This window comes from Octopus sinensis, linkage group LG3 (genome assembly GCF_006345805.1).
Source record: "Octopus sinensis linkage group LG3, ASM634580v1, whole genome shotgun sequence".
Taxonomy (NCBI): Eukaryota; Metazoa; Mollusca; class Cephalopoda; order Octopoda; family Octopodidae; genus Octopus; species Octopus sinensis.
Genome location: NC_042999.1, coordinates 125,436,472 through 125,461,819, shown reverse-complemented (window position 1 = coordinate 125,461,819; position 25,348 = coordinate 125,436,472). Strand labels below are relative to the sequence as shown.

The 25,348-nt window shown below is 35.2% G+C and overlaps 1 protein-coding gene across 1 annotated transcript; it reads left to right on the top strand.

Moving 5' to 3' along the window:
• Window positions 1-45: 45 nt before the first annotated feature.
• LOC115209630 (RNA polymerase II subunit A C-terminal domain phosphatase-like) lies at window positions 46-23,727 on the top strand. Its single transcript, XM_029778082.2, has 6 exons — window positions 46-1,118; window positions 11,596-11,679; window positions 13,569-13,659; window positions 15,242-15,367; window positions 17,427-17,674; window positions 21,154-23,727. Exons 1-6 carry the CDS (start codon window positions 850-852, stop codon window positions 23,087-23,089), a joined length of 2,754 nt encoding a protein of 917 aa, XP_029633942.1. The 5' UTR covers window positions 46-849; the 3' UTR covers window positions 23,090-23,727.
• The last annotated feature ends 1,621 nt before the right edge of the window (window positions 23,728-25,348 follow it).

Sequence of the window (25,348 nt, the reverse complement as noted above, 5' to 3'; positions counted from 1 at the left end):
TCCTACGGTGTAGCTCAGAACGAGGCTACTGTATCAAAGCGAGGCTAGACGCCTCATCGATATATTCGTCTGCTGTGCAACTCGAGTCATATATTACTTAGTAATATAGCTACAGTAACAACCAAAGTACTTCTGATATCGATAGAAAGTTTCAAAGGAAAAACATTTTAGTTTCATTTTGTTGCTGAGTCATAACAACTACTGGAGTACATATTTTTAAACTTTCATTTTATTGTACCTGACTATTGAGTTCCGTGTTTTTACGTCGATAAAACGAAAGTTGCCTTTATTATTGATTGTTGACGAATTTTACGGATTATTAACAATTATTTATTTACCTCTCACTTTGTAACCACAACAGTTTGTTTTCTTTTGTCTGTCATATAATATGTTCAAAGTTCGAAAAATCGCCAAAAACGGTTAACGTGACCATTAATTAGAAACAATCTACCGTCATTGGTAGGTGGTTTAAGAAATATAAATGCAGTAGACATTCATAGGCATAATTTTATATTGATAAACACACGCACCTCTCTCTCTCACTATATATTTATATATATGTGTGTGTGTGTGTATATATATATATACACACTCACACACACACATTCTAACAGGTCAAGCACACAAGTGTACATACACAAAGAACGACAAAAACAGCTCACACAACGCGCATACAGAAAACGTTTACCGTTTCAGGAACGTAGAGAGAAAGAGAGAGAGACAGTGCAAAAAAGAAAAAAAGAAATACAGAGTGGGAGAGAAAGTGATAGAAAGAGTAAGATAGAACCAAAGAGAGAAAGAGCAAAAAATAGAGAGAGAGGGAGTGAGAGAGAAAGAGATGATTGAAAGATGGCGGAGAGTTCTAGTAATACTATCAAAGTGCTGGCTCCTGGCCGCATTAGAATCATGAAATGGAAGGTGCGGAAAGGTAGTAAAGTATCTCAAGGAGCTCTTCTAGGATTTTACAAATTAGTAAACACCAGTGAGAAACCTCCAGACGAAGAAAACATTTGTAATATAAAGGATGACGACACTGTTAGTCTGCAGAAACTGAAATCAAGCCATGTTGGCACAGTTTTAGAAGTCGTTGCCCAAGAGGGACAAGATTTAGAAAAAGGGTGAGTCGTTTGTTTTCTTCTATATGTTTTGATCATTACAGTAATCTATAAATACGCGCGTGTGTGTGTTTTTATGTCTTCTATGTGTGGTTGGGTAGCGACGTTTGCATGTGTACATGACCTGTTTACAACCTCTTCGTGTTACCGAAAGCATATTTTTAGATGTTAACGAGTTGCTTCTCGCTCGATGAATCGTTAACATTGTGGAATTATTATAATGATAGCGCCAAACTCGATTTTCTTCAACATCAAAGCGAGGTCGATTAAATAACCTGTAATAGACTCAAATTTTCTTAGTCGACTTTTCCCTTTTTTATTTCCTTGTACAGAAAGGCCTGGTTTCCGCCGGGGTCGACTTTTCATTTCGGGATACTATAAAACAAATACCAATCAAGTACTGATATGGATTTAATCAACTGCACCCAGTTCTAAATTTGTTACCTTGTGGTAAATTTAGAAACCCCTATTGGCGGTTATTGTTATTAATAGATGCTAGTCAGAGAAGTGCTCATAACCGTCGCTGGCCCTCACAGATTAAAGACACGATTTACCATATTTCTCAATGAATTGAATTTTCAACAAGTTTCGATCTCAGTTTAGATTGTCTCATGGATGTAGAAATGCTTGAACATTGTATTTCTCATTTACCCTACTTTCTAAGAATAATCGAGTCTTCGTGCTAATTTGAGATCATCTTTCTTTACATAGATATGAAGTGCACGGGAAGATAAAACGGGAAATCGTGATACTAATGTTTTCCATAAGGGTAAAATGCAACAACTGTTTGAAATATTTATTGTAGGACGAGTGACATCACTTCAGATAAGTGTAAATTTTATAAAGATTAAAGGCGGGATTACTGGTGATATGGTTCCAATTTAAAAAAACAACATTCTGTTGGATTACGTACGATTCTAGTAACAATAAACTAATTTCCAGTGATAATATTACTGTATTGAGAGCACTGGTTATATACTTTTCGCTGAGAAATAGTCTTGTGCTTCCTGTAGTAAAAACAATGTTTAAACATGTATTCATGTGTATTGACGGATATCTATCGAAGCGTTAAACTCACATGTATGTATGCATTGCATACACACACAATAATATTCAATAGCATGGGTAGCGAACTCGACGCCCATGGCAATATACGTAAAACCGTTACAGTATCCATTTATCACAAAACTCAGTGACTGCAGATGACTGTTTTCGTTGATATATGTATTAGACAACTCACTGTGACACACAATTATACATATCTACAACTGTATTTTTGTAATTAGTGACAACGGTATTTTTGTAATTAGGGACAGGTATCCTGTTAATTACCGTGGTTGATATTCTTTAATTGGTCCTATTCTTATATACATGCAATAAGATACAAGGCCAGTTTTGCAAGGGAAGGGAAAATTGTTCATTGATTTCATATTATGACTGGTACCGATTTTGTTTGGTTGAAGGCTGAATGGTAAAATTAACTGTCTCTCCTGCAACTTACGCGCGAAAGTTAAAAATCTATTTTTTATGGCTAGAGGGATAGTGGATTTTAATTTTTTCGGGTTTTAAATTCAAATACAGTGCAAAAGTGTGAATATATTAGGAGACAGTTCTAAGTACCCCAGCTCTCTTTTCTCTCTCTCTAATATAGGTTTGTGGTTGAAAATGCACCCGGGTTTTAAAACAAATTTTAGTTTTTTAAAAATATATTACAATACTATATTGGTTTCGACATTTTTTTGTTTGTTTTTGAATTGTAAATAAAAAAATAAGATGAAAATTCAAAAGACTTTCCTTTAAATTTTTATCTTATTTTATTTTTATATATACGATTAAAATACGTTTTTTAAAACCCAGGTACTTTTTCAACCCCAAATCAATTCTCTTATATTCTTGTATCCCGAGTTGTGTGGAAGTAATCCTCTTTTTCCTCCTATATAACTACAATTTCTCGTAATAGCTGCGATAGTCTATTAGTGTCATTCATATTCAAAAATAATTATTTTCCCCATTATATTGAAATCTTGGTGTTTGGTACGCTTTTGTTTCTTGGAAGGAACTTCAGAAACTTCCAATAAATATAGGATAAAATTTAACACCATTTATTTTCAATTCTTTTGAAATGAAAGTGAAATTGAAAGCGAAAGATCAACACTCAAATAAGTATAGAAACATTTCGACTCTGCCAAGCTTACTGTCCTAGAAATAATATTCAAGAATTATTGAACACGTGCTGACATACCTACATAAGTGTGCCCCCGCCAAACTTTGCTTCCTCATAACTTCCAGAAAAATGGATATTTTTAATGAAATTTTCTACAGTTACGCTTCAGATCGTGTAGATTCCGATCATATCGGAATTTGTTGTGAAAAAAGTTTTCCGGGAGTGAGAGAGGGGAGAGGAATTTCAGAAAATTTATACGAGTTGGCTTTGTTTCCTTATAATTTTCAAAAAGATGGGTATTTTTTTTAGTGAAATCTTTAAGTACCTTTCAGAGTTGGTAAAGTACGATTATATAGGAAGTTGATGTGAAAAGAAAAATGGTGAGCACACACAAACATAGATACTGACACACGTAACAAATTTTTCGAAATTTCTAGTTTCAATTTATTCTTTTGTTTCAGTCATTTGACTGCAGCCATGCTGGAGCACCTCATTTAGTCGAACAAATCGACCATAGGACTTATTCTTTGGAAGCCTAGTACTTTTCTTATCGATCTCTTTTGTCGAACTGCTAAGTTACGGGGACGTAAACACACCAACATCGGTTGTCAAGCGATGATGGAAGGACAAATACAGACACACATACATACATATATATACGACGGGCTTCTTACAGTTTCCCTCTACCAAATCCACTCACAAGGCTTTAGTTGGCACGAGGCTATAATAGAAAACACTGGCCCAAGGTGCCATGCAGTGGGACTGAACCCAGAACCATATTGGTCGGTAAGCAAGATACTTACCACACAGTCGTGCCTGCATCTATTTCTAGATATATGTGATATATGTGTGTCTGTATATTTGTGTGTGATCCACCATTTTTTTTCATTTCAAATTCCAATATATTCGTAGTCTACACACTCTGAAAGGTGTTTGTAGAAAATTTCATTAAAAAATACCCATTTTTTTTTAAAGTTATGAGGAAACAAAATCGAGGTGTGGGTGGGGGCACACTTGAATAGCTTTTCCCACGTACTTATTGAGAGGATGTATCCTCTTATTTTTACTATTGCTACCATTATCTTCATCATTCTTCAGAACTCTTTTTGACCATGTATTTACAACTCTTGTTTTACTCCCGTCTTCCGCTAACACCACTCCTGTTTCTCAACGCCTGATCCAGCACTCAGCACTTTTCCTTATTCCTTCCTTTTATGTTCTCTGTTTATTGATCTTTAGAAGCTTAAACTGAGCATTAACTTTATTTAGAAATCTCTTCCATCACAGTAGTTAGTGTTAGAAATTAGATTTCCCCCTTAGTTTGTTAATATTATACATATAATTAGTCCATACCATCTTGCTAGCTGATGCTAGAAAACATGTTCAACCATAAAAAAAATTCAATTAGCCTGGTAAAAAGTAGGGGTTTTGGTTATGCAATCATTTTTTGTCTACTTTTCCATGCTGGTAAGGGACAGAGGGTCACTGCAGACTAAGTCAATTCTTATCTGGAATTACTGCCCTGCTAGATGAGTCAGAAAACACATCTCACTTGTATGGTCATTTTTGGCATGTTTTTTATAACTGGATACACTTTCTAAGTCTAAGTGTATCTTCTCATGGTACCAGCATTAGAGATATTGTTGTCTCCCTGGTAATATTAAAGATACCTCTATACTCTACATTGTCATCATTCATTCACCAGTACCAGAAGTTGTCTCATCATTGGAGATATTCCTCTATACTAAGATAGTGTGATGGAAGGGAGGCAGGTTGTGTGTAGGGACACACATTGATAGAAGAGAAGTGAGTGATAGATAAGAGAGTAACAAAAAGAGAATGAGAACACCATAAGGAGACATAATTTGAACATAAAGCTCAGGAATGAGTCAAACATAGATATACATCTCAACCTCCATCACCATCACTGCCATCGGTTTTGTTTTTTCTATGTTTGCATATGTTAAGCGGGTCTTCTCCAGAAAATCATGTTGCCACAAGTTGTAATCCTTTGTTATCTTCTTTGTAAAGATCAGCCTCTTGAGATCAATATTCATCACTTGTTTTCTTTGACCTCTCTCTTCCACAGGTTCCATCCAGTTCAATTGTTCATCACTTCTCTATACAAATGGTATTCTCTGTACACATCATAGACACATACAAATGTAGTCTTTTCTATTGTATGCTACATCTGAATCCTCTTATATCCATTTGTGCTTCATTGTTCATGCACACTAACATTACACATCCAGTGGAATATGTTTGCTTGATTTCTTTTCAACTTTCTCAAATTCTTTACATTTAAAGCCCATGTCTTGCTATCCCTGTGACATTGCACCTCATATATAAGCATTTGCTCTTCATGCTGAGAGAAATTTTTCTTATCAACAGAGATAATAGATCCCTGAACTTTTTCCACTATATTCTTACTGTGGCAATTATGCATTCAAAATACTTACCTCCACTGTCAGTTAGGTCATTGAGGTATTGAAAGTTATCTACTTCTAGGAAGAATTTATCTTATGTATGTCTACTTCTAAGCTACTCTTGTGCACCTGACATATATGATGTCTACCTTTCCTACCTGCCTGCCTGTATTCTTACTGTATTTTGTGTATGTATATTGAGTTCTGGGTTCACTCAACTATTTTCCCTTCATATCAAACATGGATATTTTCCCAATGGTTGTAGGGTCCTACTGTTCTTCTTAACTAAAACTTGCCTCCCTGTAAGATATATTTTGAGATCTCTCAATTCTAGGGGCTTGCTTTCAAGTTTGGAATTTACTCTAAATCTTTAATTATGCTATGAGGATTAGGTCACTGGCATACAAGAATATCCATGGACAACCATGCCTGTTGCTAAGGATGGCACTGCCCTTCACTATTCAATGGTGCACCCTCAGATTTAGAAAATACAGTTTACAAAAATCTTGCAATACAAATTAGTGCCCACCCAGAATATTCTGAAGCACCCCCAGTCTCCAAAGTCTGGCAATGGGCCTGTGGGCAACTAATCATAAACTCCTCTGCTTTAACCTGAAGAGAAAGGAACTGAAAACTTAGATCTTATGTACAGTAGCACCCTAACTTTCTCATTGAACTTGTTAATTCTCGCTTTGCTAAAAGTACCTCTGTACTCTCTCTATTATATAGTAGATGTTGCAATATGTCCATTTAATCTCTATCATGGAAGACCTCAACTTAGTGAAAACAAAATCACAAAGATCTTTTACTAGGCCAGAAAAATTTCAGCCTTCAACTACTAATTATTGCCTACAAAGTTTGAGTGAGATCTACATACAGACATCCCTCTGTTCCATAAATGTGTTGTCTTCTCATTCTGTTGCTACTAGAGTGGTTTTTTGCTCCTCAAAGCCGGCTGGTTTCATGAAACTTTCACTCAATCACTGCCAGCTCATTTGCTTCCCCTCTTCAAACATATGCACTCCTTTGTATTTATACTTAAGTGTATGTGGAATATCTCAGTGTACACTGCTAAAAAGATAAACCAAACCAGACACTGTTAAACAGTTTGTAAACCTTTTATTTTCTAAGGAAATCAAATTAAAAGCAGTGTATCACACTGCAAAAATCACAAAGCAAGACATTTCTTATATCTATTAAAATATACTATTAAGGATATATAAATATTGTGTCATCTGTACACCATTCAACACAATCTATTTTGTTTAAGACCAAGTGATGCCCTCTCTATAGTCACTGACATCCACTAAGTTCCATTGTCACTTTTTTATCCACATTATTATTCTTTTCATGGGGGATATATGTATATATATATGATTGGGCACTCAAGTGGCCATAAAACCATGCTTGTGTGTGTCAATATGTAAGTATGTGTGTGTATGTATGTGTATATATATATATATTATATATATATATATATATATATATATATATATATAACACCATAGTTAAAAGTAGATGTCATAATGTCTTACACGAAAATAATTATAGGATTGTAACTTCTGGAGAAAATAAAGTATATTATTATGGTCTATAACATGATTTTCTTCCAGTACTCATTGCCAAATCTACCCAACTAGGTCATTTTTTTATAGATGTCTCACATCTATGCACACATGCGTGCACATGTATGTACACACACACACACACACACACACATACGCACACACTCTGATTTGAGAGTTTTGGGGTGGTTATGGTTGAGTCAAAGTTGAATGAGACTTTATCAGAGGAGTAATGGTGGAATCAAATTGTGATTGTTTTGTTATCAGATGTATGCTCTTTCTAGGAGCATACATTCTAATCATGCATAAATGTGGCTGTGTGATAAGTTTGCTTTCCAACCACATGGTTCCAGGTTCAGTCCCACTGCTTGGTACCTTGGGCAAGTATCTTTCATAGCCATACAAATGTGTGTATGCTTGTGTTTATCCCTTACCACCACACAACACTGGCATTGGGTTGTTTACATCTTCATAATTTAGTAGTTCAGCAAAAGAGACTGATAGAGTGAGTACCAGATTTAAACAAAAGTACTGGAGTCAATTTGTTTGACTAAAGCCCCCCAGGGGAGTGCCCCAGCATAGCCACAGTCCAGTGACTGAAATGAGTAAAAGATATACTCTTTCTCAGAATTAAGTCGTTCATAAGCTGTATAGTATGTGACAATTTTTCTTGTAATAGGTGTTCAAGATGAAAATATTAGACATTGGTGGAAGAAATATAACTGTATGGCTAAACTGTAACAAATTCTAGATGAGATTTATGACCTCACACAGACATTGTAAGCTGTATCTAAAGAAAGGTGACTTGACTGATTTGCATGAAATTTCTTGTCAGCACACTGTGACATTGTGCCATAAATGTGTGTGTATTCTAGGGAAAGCTGATGTATTTCATAATTTCCTTGTCATCAATCTGGAAGCTTTGATGTTGATAAGATGAAGTGGAAATACTGTTTAAAACCACACAAAACATGTCATTTGGAATTTGTCATCTCTCTCGAGATGTTTGGTCTGCGTATTTACAGTATAACAGATAGACAGTTGTACAGAAATTTGGAAAAGCGAAAGCTATGAGCCAGCTGTAGTGCAAATAGTAGCATGTTTATTGTCAATAACAGATGCATAAATTGTCCTTATTTTCCAATCTTAAGTGCATGGCATTGTGTATAAACAATTTTGGGTAGTTAAAAAATATATTTATTGATAAAAAAAACTATAACGCCCACTGGCTACTGTAATATAGGACAATTTAAATAATTTTCTGTTTCTGTAGTAGAACAATTTAATTCTAAATATATAAATTCTGTAAAATTATTATCACTGTCACACATATGTGTATCACAGGTTTGTTTTTGCTGACCATTTCTCATTTAAACACACAATCTGAGAAAGACGGATATCGTCTGAACACTGACTGCTGTTGTAGAGTTAAACTATTGAGACATTTATTTCTGCTGAGGTCAGCTTTACTTTTCATCCTTTAGGGGAGGGTTTCTCAATTGTTTTTTTTAACCTATCTACCCTTTTGAGTGCTATTTTATTTTGGTGCACCCCTGTAGCCATTCAGTGTTAAAAAACTAGCTTTATAGAAACTATTTTCAAAATTCCTATTTTGCTTTTCACACATTAACTTGTGTAGATTGTACTATGTAAAATGTTAAGGAAAGAATCCTAGCTATTTCTTGCAACATGTACCAATACATACATTTCAAACATTTCAGGGGCTCTTAAAATACTATTGTGGATAACCAATTTACCAGTTAGTTGTGTGGACCCCCCAAAATCTTATATAGACCTCGGTTGAGAACCACTGCTTTAGGGGAAGGTTTCTCAACCATTTTATCTATGAATCCCATTGATTGCTATTTTATTCTGGTGGACCCCCATAATCATTCAGTGTTTAAAAATTAGATTTATTGATATGTCTTTCAAAATTCCAATTTTGTTTTTCACATGTTCACTTGCACTGAAAGAACATGTTTCAGTAGTTGGAAATACGTTAAACTATGCAAAACATTAGAGAAAGAAATTCAGCTGTTTCTTGCAATAAATATATCAAAAGCAAAACTTTTTCATGGACCCTTAAAATACTATTGTGGATCTCCAATTTACTATTTTGCTTGTATAGACCTCCCCAAAATTTTATATGGATCCTAAGTTGAGAACCACTGCTGTAGGGTGTCAATAAAATAAAAGTACCACTCAAGTACTGGGGTGGATTAAATTGACCAGTCTTGTCCTCCAAAATGTCAGGCCTTGTGCCAATATTAGAAACAATCATTATTATTTATGTTATTTCCCCCATTATCTTAGATAATTCTGTTTCTAAACAGATGATTTAATTTTAAACATAAGCCATTTGGTTGTGCAGCTTTGCTCTGTGCTGCCCATGGTGGTTCTTAAGTTTATCCTCTCCCATCATCATCATCATCATCATCATTTAACTTCTTGACTTCTGCTTTACATACTGGCAAACATCCATTGTCCATGAGTTGGATGGTTTGACCAGAGCTGACAAGCTGGGGAGCTGCACCAGACTCCAGTCTGATTTCGCATGGTTTCCATGGCTGAATGTCCTTCCTAACCACTTTACAGTGTGTGCTATGTGTTTTTATGAGGCACTGCATGGGCACTTTTGCATGGCGCTACATGGGTGCTTTTATGTGGCGTTGCATGGGCACTTTTACACGGTGCCACACAGGTGCTTTTACGTGACACCACCAGAGGAACCAGTCTTAACACGTCTAGGTTTAGATAATTTATACATATAAGTTTTGCTCAGTAGTTTAATGGAATGAGGAATGATTTAACACTTGACATTCACATTACTCTGTCAAATGTAATGCTTATTTAATCACATTCTTTTGAATTAATCATGTACTGTCTCATAACTGTAGTAATGTGATTATTTTCAGAATGACATTGTAGAGCATGTATGAGAGGCCATCTCTGGTCAACTTGAACATTAAACAGGTAGAATATTTGAGCTGATATGACTGGTTTAATTGCTAAAGGGTTAAGGCAAGTTAGCTTTAACTCTTATGCTGTTAAAGCATAACTATATCTTTCTAATTTTTTTGTGTCTTCTGTATTTATTTCTTATATGGTTGTTATTCTCATACAGTAGCTTTCAGCTATTGTGATCATATAAGTAATTCTATAATTTTTGTTTATGATTTTATTTTATTTATCTCACTATAGTCCTTGAAAGTGATAAGATATTCACAATTTACTATTTCTCCCCCCTTGAAAATCTGTCTTTAGACTTACAAATGTTGAAGAGTTGGATTAAATGACCTTGAAGTATTTAGTTTTGTCCCTTTAACTTCTAATCTCTCTAGTGTTAACTTGTCCTTTCATCCCTTCATGGCTGATAAAATAAGTACCAGTAATATTCAGAAAATTGATTCAACTGCTCCATAGATGAGGAGATTATTAATTAGCTCATTTGGAAACAAGTGGGGTTAGCAACTGAAAAGGCATCCAGCTGTAGAAAATCTCTGCTTTTACATACTCTTGTCTGACCCATGCAATCAAATATAAGGCTTGTGAATAAAAATTCACATTGTTTTGAATTAATCATGCATTATCTCATTGCTTAGAGATTTCAATGATATGATTGTTTATTTTTAGAGTGACATTGTAGGATTGGTGTGAGAGGCTGGACCTGGCCAGTTTGAACAAAAAAGAAACAGAATATTTGGGCCTGGATATGGCTGGTTTGAATGCTAAAGGGTTAAATGAAGAAGCACTGTGACTCCTTTTAATTTCCCAAAATATTTAAATGTTCTTTTAGTTGATTTTTTTTCTTCTTTTTGTTAATTACTACAGCAAGCATTTGTACAGTGACTGACATTCATTAACCTAAATAACCAATCATAATCATTAACTAAGATAATCAATCACATTAATATTCATTCAACATTGTTTCATACATACTGAACTATAAGTTTGGTTTGCTTTGGAGCACCACTTAATTTTGGAAGCTGCATCCTATATGTTAAGATTTATTTATTGTGTTGTGTCTGTATAAAGTACATCGCTTTACTAACCTCCTCTGTTCTACTTAGCATATAGGCTCTGTCTCTGGTTTTAGACAGAACATTCAATTATAAATACTACTCTTCCAGTCAAATGAGAAACTTGTGGAACACAAGCTACTATGGAAAAATATTTTCATTTAATTTTATTTGAAAAATTAAAATAAATAAAAGCAATATGCATCATGTTTGTAATTTATAATGCTTTCCATAGATAAATGTTGTAGAAATAGACAGTTGACATCAAAGGGAATATAAAATTATTGATTTGATCTTTTGTTACAGCATGGTGGTTATACACATTGAAGCCTGCACCCATCCTACTGTAATGAAAGACATGTGTGCTGATTGTGGTGCTGATCTTAGGAAGTAAGATTCTTTTATTTTGTTATTTTCTGTTTTTATTGATTTATATATTTTTAACCCTTAGAATATGACAGGGCCGATTTATAGGCTGAAAAGTTAAATGATGAAGAAGATTATATATTAATCCAGTCAATTTCCAACAAGAATATATATAGTTTTATATATGTAAAGTAATTACTTTACTTCTTATAATTCTTTTGAAAAATAAGTGCGTGCTGTCTGTAGGGCTTGTGAAAGGGGCTCTGGTCTTCTTGGTACTGTAACTCCAAATGAGGCTCCATCTCATGTTGATATATAAAAACACCATTCGAGCATGGCTAATGCCAGTGCCACCTGACTCGGCGAGCTAGCAGAATCGTTAGCACGTCGGGCGAAATGCTTAGCGGTATTTCGTCTGCCGTTACGTTGTGAGTTCAAATTCCGCCGAGGTCGACTTTGCCTTTCATCCTTTCGGGGTCGATAAATTAAGTACCAGTTAAGCACTGGGGTTGATATAATCGACTTAATACCTATGTCTGTCCATGTTTGTCCCCTCTATGTTCAGCCCCTTGTGGGTAATAAAGAAATAGGTATGTAAAAAGCACCCATTACCCTCTTGGAGTGGTTGATGTTAGGAAGGCCTCCAACCCATGCCAGCATGGAAAGTGGATGTTTAATTTTGAAAAAAAAAACTTTTTTTATAAATGTGTTCCCTTATCTTTAAGAAATTCCTTTCTGTTCTGTACTAGTCATGAAGGTTATTTATATAGCCAGCCAATGTATCATATACATCTATACTCATTTATCATAGGTGTTTGGTTCCAAAACACTGTATTAAATGATTCAGTAAAAAAGGAATAATGGAATATATGGGGAAAATAGGTTTGTTCTGAGATCCCAAGTTGTCCTCAGCACTGTGGATGGTCAATGATGCATGTGTCTACAATCAAACAGAATCTTTGATGCATCACTGAGCTGTGTTATCACAAATCAATTCATGATAAGTATAACAAGGTTCATAACTAATCTACTTTGTTATTCTGGATCAGTGGTAAATGAATTTGATGAGGATGGATATATTACCATAATGGCATTAATGTGACAGCATTGTCTCTTTTGGAGTCTGAGGCATTGTACCTATGAAAAAAAAATCATTCACCACATTACCTGTGTAATAAGAGATGGCATTTGGTCTTTCTTATTCATTTCTTCCATCATTTCTCAACCTTACTTCTGCCATCATCCTCTAGCAATCACCTCTCTTCCATCATGGCATAAAAGATACATCATTGACATCTATCACCCATCTCTGTCATTATCCCTCACTTGCTATCTTACCGTGTGATCCTTTGATGCTTCATTGTCATCTACCATTCTCACTTACCCTCACTCTCTATCTCTGCTGCTATCCATCACTCGTCTCTATTTGTGTGTCTCTGTGATCTTTATTGCTATTCCATCATGATACTCATGTTGTTTCCTATGTATTCATACTGGCAACAAACATAGCAATCAGCCTCTCTCACTCTCATTAATACCTCCTCTACCATCCTATCACTGTTTTCTTCATCACACTCATATTCATACTCTTTCTTTCTTTCTTTCTTTCTTTCACCCTCTCAGTTACATTTGCTTTGAAAGAACAGAGACATTGTAGAACAGAGTTTTGTTGAGGACAAGGCAGTGTCTAGTATTGATGTCACAATAAAATGCACCCAGTATACTCTGAAAAATAGCTGGTGTTCAAAAGGGATTCCAACCATCTAGAAGGGCAGTAATTTCAAAAAGAACTGATTTGGACTGTGACAGTTTGTCCATGGAAAGTGAAACTAAATTGATGATGATATTATCATGGAAATATTGTACTTGTATTGGAATTTAAGTATCTATTAAATGCATGATTCTCTTTGTAGTGAAATGGGTGTATCCGGTGATCGAAAAGAAACAGTCAGTGCTACTGTAGCTATGGTTCATAGTATTCCAGAACTTATTGTCAGCGAGGAGGTCAGTATTTCAAACTATTTTACCTTTTATATTTACAATCAATTTTCTTGTTAGAATATAGAATAGGTGGAGTATATTATTGGTCTCAAATTTTGGCACAAGGCCAGCAATTTATGGGAAGGGGTTAAGTCGACTACATCAACTCCAGTTCTCAACTGGTACTTATTTTACTGACCCTCAAAAGATGAAAGCAAAGTTGACCTCGGCAGAATTTGAATGTAGTGACAGATGAAATACAGCTAAGCATTTTACCTGGTGTGCTAACAATTCTACCAGCTTACTGCCTTGGTGGAATATATTATTAATTCAATAGAATTATTCAAATTTTAGTGTTATTTAATGTAAAGAGATAAAAGTTTAAAAAAACTTTCAACAGAAATTAAATATTCAGAAGAATTACAGAAATGATTCCATATAGTATTTTGTGTTAACTTATATTATGCTATTACTGTATGTAGCATAAGTGTATGAATATTAATGTGTGGTATATGTATTTCATATGCCAGTTTTTTTTCTTGTTAAATTCATTCCATTTTTAAGTTGCTAATATACTTGGGAAAAGCATTAATCTAACCGCACTCTCAATCTTTTCAATTGAAATCTGAGGCTTATATGAAAATTTTGTTTTTTATTCTCTTAAAAAATTAGTCCCTCTCAAAAAATTAGGCCCTCTCAAAAAGTTGTGAGATTTATTTGGCAAATGCTCAGGTCAATATCTGTAGGAAAGAATTTATCTGGTCAGAATATTTGCCACTTAAAGACATCCAAGGATCAGGGGAAATATGAGTTGGTATAACTGGAGTTTAATACTTCTTGACATTGTTTCCTCATAATCTATAACAACATTTTACAGAGATACATTTTGAAAGATATAATTGACAATTATGTTGATGAAATTTAGAAAAGAAAAAACATTTTGTTTTTTTACTCAGGAAGTAAATAACTCCATTTGTTTTTCACTGTTCAGTATCTTGCTAATGTTCATATAAAAAACATCTATGACATTATCCTGATCAATTTTATTCATTGTTAACATGAAACTGGAAGGCATGGTAAAAAAAAATTACTCAGTTTACTTTAGTACAAATCAAAAATGTTATTAGTGAATGCTTTCTGTAGAATTTTATTAAAATATACATATTATTAAGAAAGTTATAAGTAAATAGTCAGAATGGTGGAGCACTAAACTGTAGTTAGGCTAATCAGTTGTGTATGTATGTATGTCTATATGATTATGTATGAGTGGTTTTTGTAAATCATAATAGTTAAAAAGAAATTAATACAAATTTCAAATATTGATTTCTAACATAAGCATAAGGTCTCAAATTTGAGGAAGGAGAATAGTCAATTATATCAACCCCCTAGTACTTTCTCCTGTTGACCCTTGAATGCTGAAAGGCAAACTTAACCCCGGTGTTATTTTGAACTCAGCATTAAAGATGTAACTAATTATTATTTGAGTACAGTTTTTATTTCTCTTGCTTTTCTTATTATTATTTCTTAGTATTCAATTGTTTTGAAAACTTTGAGGTTATTCTGTACTTATGATAATGACTTTTGAAATTGTCTCATTTGATTTAAGCAAGCCTTGGAACTGGGTCGAGCTGATGAAATTCGTTTGAAAAACACCAGAAAACTTGTTCTTCTCGTTGATTTGGATCAAACTTTGATACATACAACTAATGATGACATACCACCAAACTTAAAGGTAAATATATGTCTTTTTTTTTTCTTTTTTCACTATTGCTTTTTGTGAACATTAGTGTCTTGTGTCTTTAGTTATAGGTGCCCAATGGGCCAATCACTGGTTAATTGCATTTATGACAAAGCAAGAAGGGAGTGACTATATAACTTGGGTTGAACAAAGGTGTTCTTAAAAAATTTATCAGTTCATTTTGCAATATATATCAGCAGAAACATCTGTACACACATAAAGACTTGACTATTTGGTTCGGAAGCTTGCTTGCTTAACACATGCTTTTGGCTTCAGTCTCACTGCATGGTATTATGGGCAAGTATCTTCCACTATAGCCTCAGACTGATCAAAATCTTGTGTGTGGTTTTGGTTGACGGAAACTGATAGAAGTCCATCGCAACCCATGCCAGTAAAGAAGACAGACATTATATATAAACATTTTAAAATTAATATTTAGCAGAAGTAACAGAATGATTTGAGGTCTGGGAGTTTCAGTCACTTTGTTACTTTTGCTAAATATTAATAAAAATATACATATACTCATATTTTGAATTCTATTTTTCCTGTTTGATTCAACATACCTATATATATATATATATATATATATGCGTGTGTGTGTGTGTTTGTGCTTTGATTTATGTAGCAAGAGATACAGTTGTCATGTCTCTAATGAATGATGTTCTCTAACTCCCCCCCTCTCTCTCTTCATAGAAAATGTGTATGTTTTGATGTTTTGCATGAATTTAAGTTGCATGTTGATACTGCTTACATACAATGTTCAAAATGTTAAGCAGAAATGAAAGCTTATATCATCAATATAGAAGTGTATTTTGTTAGGTCTAACTGCAAGTAGTTGGCAGGGTCAGAACAACTGACAGTTAATGGATAAGAAGAAAAAGTGTAGCATATCACAGAACCAATAGAATGGAAGGTGAAGGGAGTGCTGTGAGCACATGCTTCCATGCTACTGTCTGCTTACAAACTTCTGAATCAAGAAAATGAGAGACAAATAGAGACTGAAAAATATGTGATGTAGATGCATTTTCTACTTGCTACTTGAATGCTTAGCCCAAATGGTACAAATTTGTTGTAGACAAAATTTTCTAGTCCAACCACAAGAATTATTAGTTCTCTTTAGATAGACCATATATAAGCCGAAAAACTGTGCAATGCTTATGATTAACACATAATAGGTGTTCAGTGAATTCAGCATTCTTCTATTTCAATAGGTCTAAATATACATTTGTGTATGTATGTGTACTTGCCTAGAAAATGCTGTGTATGTATGTATGTGTGTGTGTTGTTACCTATGTATGTGTGTACACATGTTTGTATATATATATGTGTGTGTGTGTGTTGTGACGATTCTACTATATACATATCACCTATTTGAAGACTAAATGGGAAGTGTGAAGTTGGTTCCCATTTGAGGGGAAATGACTGAATCTTTTTAATTAGTTGATGATTAAAAACAAAATTTCACTTGTCCAGTAAAATCGGTTGCAACCTAATCACAATGTGGCTGAGTTTGTGCAGTATGTGTTCATTCAAGTTCTGAAACATTCACTATATAATATGTGGGCCACCAGTTGTCCACAAATATTAAAGTTCCCCTTAAAAGGAGATCATCACTACAATATCAAAGACAAACATCTCAACTAAATTTTCTCAAGCCAGGTGGAGTTTAAGGCTTTGTCCAGTTGTAACACTGTTATTTTTGTTAAATTTCTCATAGATCTGGATCAACCATATTAGTGGTCAATGAATAGGAAGAAAAAGATAATGTGAAGGAGTTTGTTGCTGATATCTGTTTCCAACCCTTGAGATGTTGGAAGTGAGAGCAATAGGCTGATAGTTGGCAGAGTTGGAGAAGTTGCATGGTTTGAGAATGGAACGCACAGCATGTTTCTAAAGACTGAGAAAGATGTCTTCAGAGAGATCAATTAATTTGGCAAGGAAGAACAAAGCTATTCAATGTGTTTTTCTTTTCCCTTTTTCTTTGGAGTGACATATTTTCCTCTTTCACACACTATTTCCTATATTAATTTTTTTTCTTATTTTCTTTTTCAAGGGTGTTCACCATTTTCAACTCAGACATGGTATGAACTTACTCTGGTACCATACTCGACTTCGGCCACACACTTTACAGTTCTTAGAAAACATTTCCAAACTGTATGAACTGCACATATGTACATTTGGTGTACGTATGTATGCACATACTATTACTCGGTTTATAGATCCTGCTGGCAAGTTTTTCTCACATCGAATCCTATCAAGAGATGAATGCTTCAATGCGATGTCCAAGACTGCAAACTTAAAGTTAGTATTTTTATTTCTAAAGATTGTTTTATCTATTACTACCATTGGTTACATGTATTACAGATTGATTGTGTTCCAGAAGTTTTCTTCTAGGTTTGGTTCTAAGCCCTTAACAAACTTGCTCTTGATATCCAGTTGTTATTTCACTTTCTTTGTGCTGTTAATACCTTGAAAAATGTATGAGCTTCATAAGATCATGGTTTGAAATAGCATGTCCTATAAAATTGTTTGACCCTGTTATGCTGATTGGCCAATGATACACAATATAATCTTTGGTGGTGACCAAGTATGTTGTGAGAGTTTCATCATCATCATTTAATGTCCGTTGACCTGCTGGCAAGCTGGGGAGCTGCACCAGGCTCCAGTCTGATTTGGCATGGTTTCTATGGCTGGATGTCCTTCCTAACACTAATCACTTTACAGAGTGTGCTGGGTGCTTTTATGTAGCGCTACGCAGGTGCGTGACAATGCACAGACACTTTTATGTGGCACCTCTATGTGTGCTTTTCATTACTAGAGGAACTGGTCTTAAAACTTCTGCTGTGGAATATGAGTCTTGTTGTGTTTATATCTCTTATGATAAAAGGCAGATTTTCTCTGCCTCTCACATAGTTTGTTTTTAATACAATTGTACAATATAGAATTTCTTCAATTGGAATTTACCTATGATTTTTCGAAGTAGATTCCATTGGGTCATGGCCTATACATTTTTTTCAATTTCACCTCCAATTAAGCAAAAATTCGAGAAAACTCAATATTTTACGATTTCCCTCTCTCATTTCAAATGCTTTACTCCTGCTATTACCACACTTTCTCCTACTTTCTCTTTGCAAGTGTATACCACTATCATATCCTCTTTCTGCAACTCTTATTCAACATCACACATTCTGCTACTTTCTCTTATTAATGCTTCAACCAATCCTCAAAAAAAAAAAAAAAAGGAAACAGAGATCTGTTGCTAACCTTTGGTAGTATTCATTGGCGAGCGTACTTCAGTTGTCAATTGTTGAAAGAAAGAAATTGTAAGCTAAGAAGGCGTGTGTGTGTAGGAAGTGAAGGATAAAAATATGGCAAGAAGTGGACAGATGTACATATATACATACATCCATCCATACATACATGTGTGTGTGTGTGTGTGTGTGTATGTATGTGTATTAATGTGTGTGTGTTATCTTTCTCTATATAAAGCTGAAGTTGTCTGTGTGCGGCAGGTTTGGTAGCCTTCAATTAACACTATCTCCTCCGAGACCCTGCTGCGCAAGTTGACCAAAATTGAGAGTAAGATAGAAGAAGGGTTGCTCTTCCTTCTGTAGAAGATAAAATTCAAATCAGACCATGTTAACACCAAAAATTATTTACATCAAAAAGGTGCTTTTTTTCTATGAAAATCCTGATTTTTTACGATTTTTTCACTGCTGTGTCGCCACTTTTCAGTGTATTTCAACCAAAAAAATGTTCACATGAAGAGAATAACAAGCTACATAATGCAAAAGTTTTACTTTTCAAAAATTCCAATTCCAGCGGGTCGAAACAAACCCGAGCAACGCTGGGCGATACTGCTAGTCAATATATATGTATGTATATATATATATATATATATAATATATGCTACATGTGTTTTTGTATCATTTATCTTTTACTTGTTTCCGTCATTAGACTGTGACCATGCTGGGGCACCATCTTGTAGAATTTTTTAGTCAAATGGATCGACACTAGTACTTATTTTTTAAGCCTGGTAATTATTCTTTTTGTCTCTTTTGCTGAACTGCTAAGTTACAGGGACATAAACACCAACACTAGTTGTCAAGAAGTGATGTGTTTCACACACAGACTCAGACACACACAAAACATATATATACATGACAGGCTACTTTCAGTTTCCATCTACTAAATCCACTCACAAGGCTTTGATTGGCCCAAGACTATTGTAAAAGACATTTGTCCAAGGTGCTATGTACTGGATTGAACCTGGAACCACGTGGTTGGGAAGCAAGAGATGCTAAATGTAGGTGAACTGCAATGAGGTATTTTGCTTTGAAGTCATTGGTATTTTAATCAGAATGAAGCTAAATTTTTATCATAAATTATATTTATTTTATCAATTTCATGCACCCGCACAATTCTATATTCTGCTTATTTGTTAGAGAGAAGGTGAGATTGACAGAGTGACAGAGGAAAGGAAGGAGAGAGTGAAGTAGAAGGAGTGTGAGTGACAGAGAGTGAAGGGGAGTGAGTAAGATAGCAGATAGCCACTTCCACTAACCACACTGTGAGGGAGATAGCTGACAGCTACTTTTACTAACAACATGACAACATGGTTAGTGGAAATAGGAAGTGAAGAGAAAGAGAGAAATGTTAAAGACATGAAGAGGGGAATTTCATGGTTAAAAAGTTTGTTGATGTAAGAGGTAGAGAGAAAAAGAAAGTGTTTAGCAGAGGGAAATATTGAAATCATATAATACATTATTGTGACTGGAAGTGAAATAATTTAGCAATATTTTGCTGTGGATTTCTTAAAATTTGCAATGGAATTGAAACTAATCATATAAATAAAATCATTGTGTATATTAATTATATATAATGTAAAGTAATTATGATTAAATATTGCATAATAAGGAATATGCAATTATATATTGAGTTTGCAGTTTCGACAGACTTAAACACTAATGAATGGTATATGTACTAAGTATTGTATAAATTGTTATTGTATATTTTTTAATCATTTATTACATAGGCAACAATATGATTTATATGTAATAAAAATGCAAATCATCCTTTCTTAAATAGCTCTTTAATTTTTTTCTTTCTGTGGAATATTCACTTCCTGCTAGTATATATTTGAAATTAAAAATCAAATTCCTTTGTTTTCAAAGTATTATTGCTTACATAATATATATAAATTATATCTGTCTGTATGTATGCGTGTGTGTGTGTGTGTATATATATATATATTCTTTCAATTTTTTCTTTCTTTATATTCTGTTTTTTTCATGCCTGCCTTTCTGAAACTAACTCTTCCTTTTTCCAAGTAAAGGATAACACACACATGGACAGGCTCTTTGAGTAAGTGTCTTCTACTATAGCCCAGAAGCGACCTAATCCCTATGAGTAGATTTGGTAGATGGAAACTGAAAGAAGCCCATCATTTATATGTGTGTGTGTTTTACTGTCTCATTGCCTTGACATCAGGCAATAGTTGTAAATGAGTGTCACTGTCATGCAAGAGGTGTTCTTTGTTTTCAATCTTCCATGTAATCATGTTTGAGCTTGGTGAAATATTACCTTACTTGGAAAGAGATAAGGGTTGGCAACGTGTACTGACATTTGTAAATTGTTTCTCACATTGTTTTGTTGCACCATTTTCTATCATTGATAGAACTGTTTGCATTTTTGACAACATGAGTATGTTCTTATATAATAAGCAAACTTATAATTTCTAACCAATCATGAACTCACTTGTTATTCTTTTGATATTTCAGAGCTTTGTTTCCATGTGGTGACTCAATGGTGTGTATCATTGATGACAGAGAAGATGTGTGGAACTATGCGCCTAACCTAATCCATGTCAAACCATATCGTTTTTTCCAAGGAACTGCTGATATTAATGCCCCACCAGGTTTATCCAAGAAGGAAAATGATAGCAAACCAATCACACATCGTGTACGAAGAGTATCATGTAACATTGATGAGGATGAAAAAGATTTATGTGTTGATGATGAAGAGGATGAGAAAAAAGATAATGATGGTGCCTCAGAAGACCAAAATGACCCTAAAAGAGATCTTGAAACAGAATCTGATACAATTTCTAATGCTGACAACGGTGTTAAGAATGTCAGTAAAGACGGTAAAACAGATACTAGTGTTGCTAAAACTAAATCTGCCACTGTTGCTGGTAGTGATGTTGATGATGCCAATGCCAAAACTGATGCTTGTAGTGATGTTGATGATACCAGTTCCAAGGCTAGTGCTTGCAGTGATGTTGATGATGCCAGTTCTAAGGCTGGTACTTGCAGTGATGTCGATGATACCAGTTCTAAGGCAGGTACTTGTAGTGATGTTGACGAAGCCAGTGCTAAAACTGGCAAAATACAAACAAAACCCTCAAGTGAGGAAAAAAATTCCAAGACTGAAGAGAATGAAGAAATTGAGTGGGATGATGAAGATGACTATCTGTTTTACTTAGAAGAAATTCTAAATAGAATCCACAAAGCATACTTTGATATTAGTGATCAGCTTAATAAGAATGAAGGGGCTTCTAACATTCCTGATACTAATTTAGACTTAAAAGCTATCATTCCCTATGTACGACGTAAAGTTTTACAGGGCTGCAATATCTGCTTCAGTGGTATAATACCTCTGAATATGCCAATTGAAAAATCTCGGCCTTACAATATTGCTAAATCTTTGGGAGCTAACATACATTTAAATTTTATACCATATTCTTCATCACACAAAAACAATTACACAACGCATTTAATAGCAAATAAACTGGGAACAACAAAAGTTCATGCTGCTAAACGCTCCCAAATGGGGCATATTGTCACTCTAGATTGGCTCTGGGTATGTTGTGAGCGATGGGAAAGAGTTGATGAACGTTTATTTCAATTAAGTGAAAAAATCCCTTTAGAACCAAGACTCTCACGAATGAATTTAAATGTTGGTATGAAAAGACAAAATTCAAAGTCTCTTAAAAGAAAATGTAAGTCAGTTGATTGTGATGTAGCAGAGAAGAAACTTAAGCAAGATGATGATGATGATGTTGATGAGGATGAAGATGAGGATGATGATGAGGATGATGATGATGATGATGAGGATGACGATGATGACGATGATGATGGTGTTGAGAGTTCAGAAGATGAAGATGATGCTATTGAAATTGAGGATGACGATGATGATGATATATTTGATGAAGAAATTGGTGCAATTCAAAAGAAAGTTGCTGAAAAAGGCAAAGAGTCTTCAAAAAATAGTAACACCAGATACAATCCTTTGTACTCCTTTTCAGATGAAGAACGAGCAAGCATGGACAAAGAATTAGAAGAATTAATGGGTGAAGATGATAGTGATTCTGATGAGAAGGAAGCTGAAGCTCAACTACGGAAGCAGGTATTGCTAGATCGTAAACCTGAAACTTCATCAGACGAAAGTCTGTCAGGTGAGTTCCCTCTTGGATGGAAAAGTAAGCAATGGCGAAAACGGAGATCACAAAAAAAGAAAGTAGTCATAAAACGAGAAGAATCTGAAGACACAGAAAAATCTGAAGAGAGTACGGAAGGAACATGTGATAAATTCACTGAATCCCAAGTGGTTTCTGAATGCAGCAGTAGTAGTAACTTAGACTCTGAATATGATTCAATAGGTTCTGTAGATGAAGAAATTGCTAAAGCAGTAGAACAAAAGTTTCTAGAAAGATGATTGGAAAGTTTAAAAAAGACTGACATTTTTATTCTCCCCACCTTCCATCATTTTGTCTTGTTAGGAAGACTTCATGTACATAATTGAACTGACTTCATTTCATTCACATGTATTACATAAATAGTTCAGCATAAGATAAAATTGATAGGATTAAGTAATGTTTCATTTAATCATTGAACATAATTTCATTAGACATTCAAACATATACATTAGCGCTTATTTTTTTATCTCAATTTATGTTTTGAAGTCACTTTAGTTTTAAAAGAATAGTTTATAGAAATTTCTAGAATAATTTTGAAGAACCCCGTTAGATTACTAAACAAATTTGTGAGTTGTCATCTCATTGTCTTTGTGATGATAAGATAGGGATAAAACTGGAAATATTCAAAGTAGCTTATGTTAATTTTAAGACATTCATTTGCTTTACAGGAAGATTTGTAGATTGTCTAAAACAATGGTAGAGGCTGAAAGAAATATCTTAGAAACCACACATAGCATACTCAGTTGTAGGTATTTTAAATATAATTGATAGAAATGTGGATGGAGCAAAGTCCCATCTCGACCCAGAGTAACGTGGTGGTGGAACAATGTGGTTGACAGGGCTATTAGACAAAACAAACAGGCTTGGAGGGACTGGAAGAACGGTGGTAGCAGGGAGTTGTATTAGACAGCCAGAAGGGAAGCTAGGAGACAGGTTTATTTAGCCAGAGGGGAAGCGGATGAGAAAAAATTTGCCAATGTTCTGCGCCGTGAGGATGAAAGACTTGAGGTATTTCGTGTTGCAAGACAGTGTGTGAGAGAGAATCGTGATGTGGTAGGAGAGAAATGTGTCCGCATGGATGATGGTTCACTTGCGCTAAATGAGGATGCAAAGAGAGAGGTTTGGAGATGCCACTATGAAAGGTTGCTAAATAAAGAAAATGAATGGGATAAAGAGAGTCTGCCGAATGTCAACCCAACAGAGGGACCAGCCATCTGAGTTGACAATTCTTTGGTAGTTAAGGCAATTAGAAGCATGAAGACAGGGAAAGTCCCAGGCCCATCAGGAATTACTGCAGAGATGCTCAAAATATCTGGCAGTGTCGGCTATAACCTAGTCACCCATATAGTTAACCAGGTGATACACGAAGGAGTCATACCCAATGACTGGTGTAGCAGCACACTAGTCAACTGCTACAAAGGTAAAGGAGACGCCCTAGATACAAATAATTACAGAGGTATCAAGCTGTTGGATCAGGTAATGAAGGTTACAGAGAGGGTCATAGCCCAACTGATTAGGGAGAGAGTCAACTTGGACGAAATGCAGTTTGGTTTCATGCCAGGGAAAAGCACCACTGATGCCATATTTCTGGTGAGACAGCTGCAAGAGAAATACCTAGCCAAAGATAAGCCCCTGTACCTGGCTTTCGTTGACATGGAGAAAGCCTTTGACAGGGTCCCCCGATCCCTTATCTGGTGGTCAATGAGGAAGCTAGGGATAGATGAATGGCTGGTGAGGGCTGTGCAAGCCATGTACAGGGATGCCGTAAGTAAGGTTAGGGTTGGCAACATGTACACACAAGAATTCAAAGTAGAGGTTGTGGTCCACCAGGGTTCAGTACTCAGCCCCCTCCTATTTATCATAGTCCTCCAGGCAATTACGGAGGAATTCAAGACAGGTTGCCCCTGGGAGCTCCTATGCTGACGACCTTGCTCTAATTGCTGAGTCACTATCAGAACTGGAGAAGTTCCAGATGTGGAAGGAGGGTTTAGAATCGAGGGGCCTTAGAATCAACCTAGCTAAAACCAAAGTACTAATAAGTAGGAAGGTAGACAAACCACAAATGTCTTCAGGAAGATGGCCCTGCTCGATCTGTAGAAAAGGTGTAGGTAGAAACTCTATAAGATGTACCCAGTGTAAGCTATGGACACATAAGAGGTGCAGCAATGTCAAAGGAAGGCTAACTGGGAAGATAGTTTTTGTATGTGGCAGATGCTCAGGAGCAATAAACTCTGAAAATCTGCAGAAAACAACTTCCGTCACTTTCCAGGGGGAAAAACTAGAAGTAGTTGATAGCTTCCGTTATCTAGGTGACCAAGTCAGTAATGGGGGTGGGTGCGTTGAAAGTGTAACTGCTAGAGTAAGAATAGCCTGGGCAAAGTTTAGGGAGCTCTTACCTCTGCTGGTGACTAAAGGCCTCTCGCTCAGAGTAAAAGGCAGACTGTATGATGCATGTGTACGAACAACCATGCTACATGGCAGTGAAACATGGGCCATGA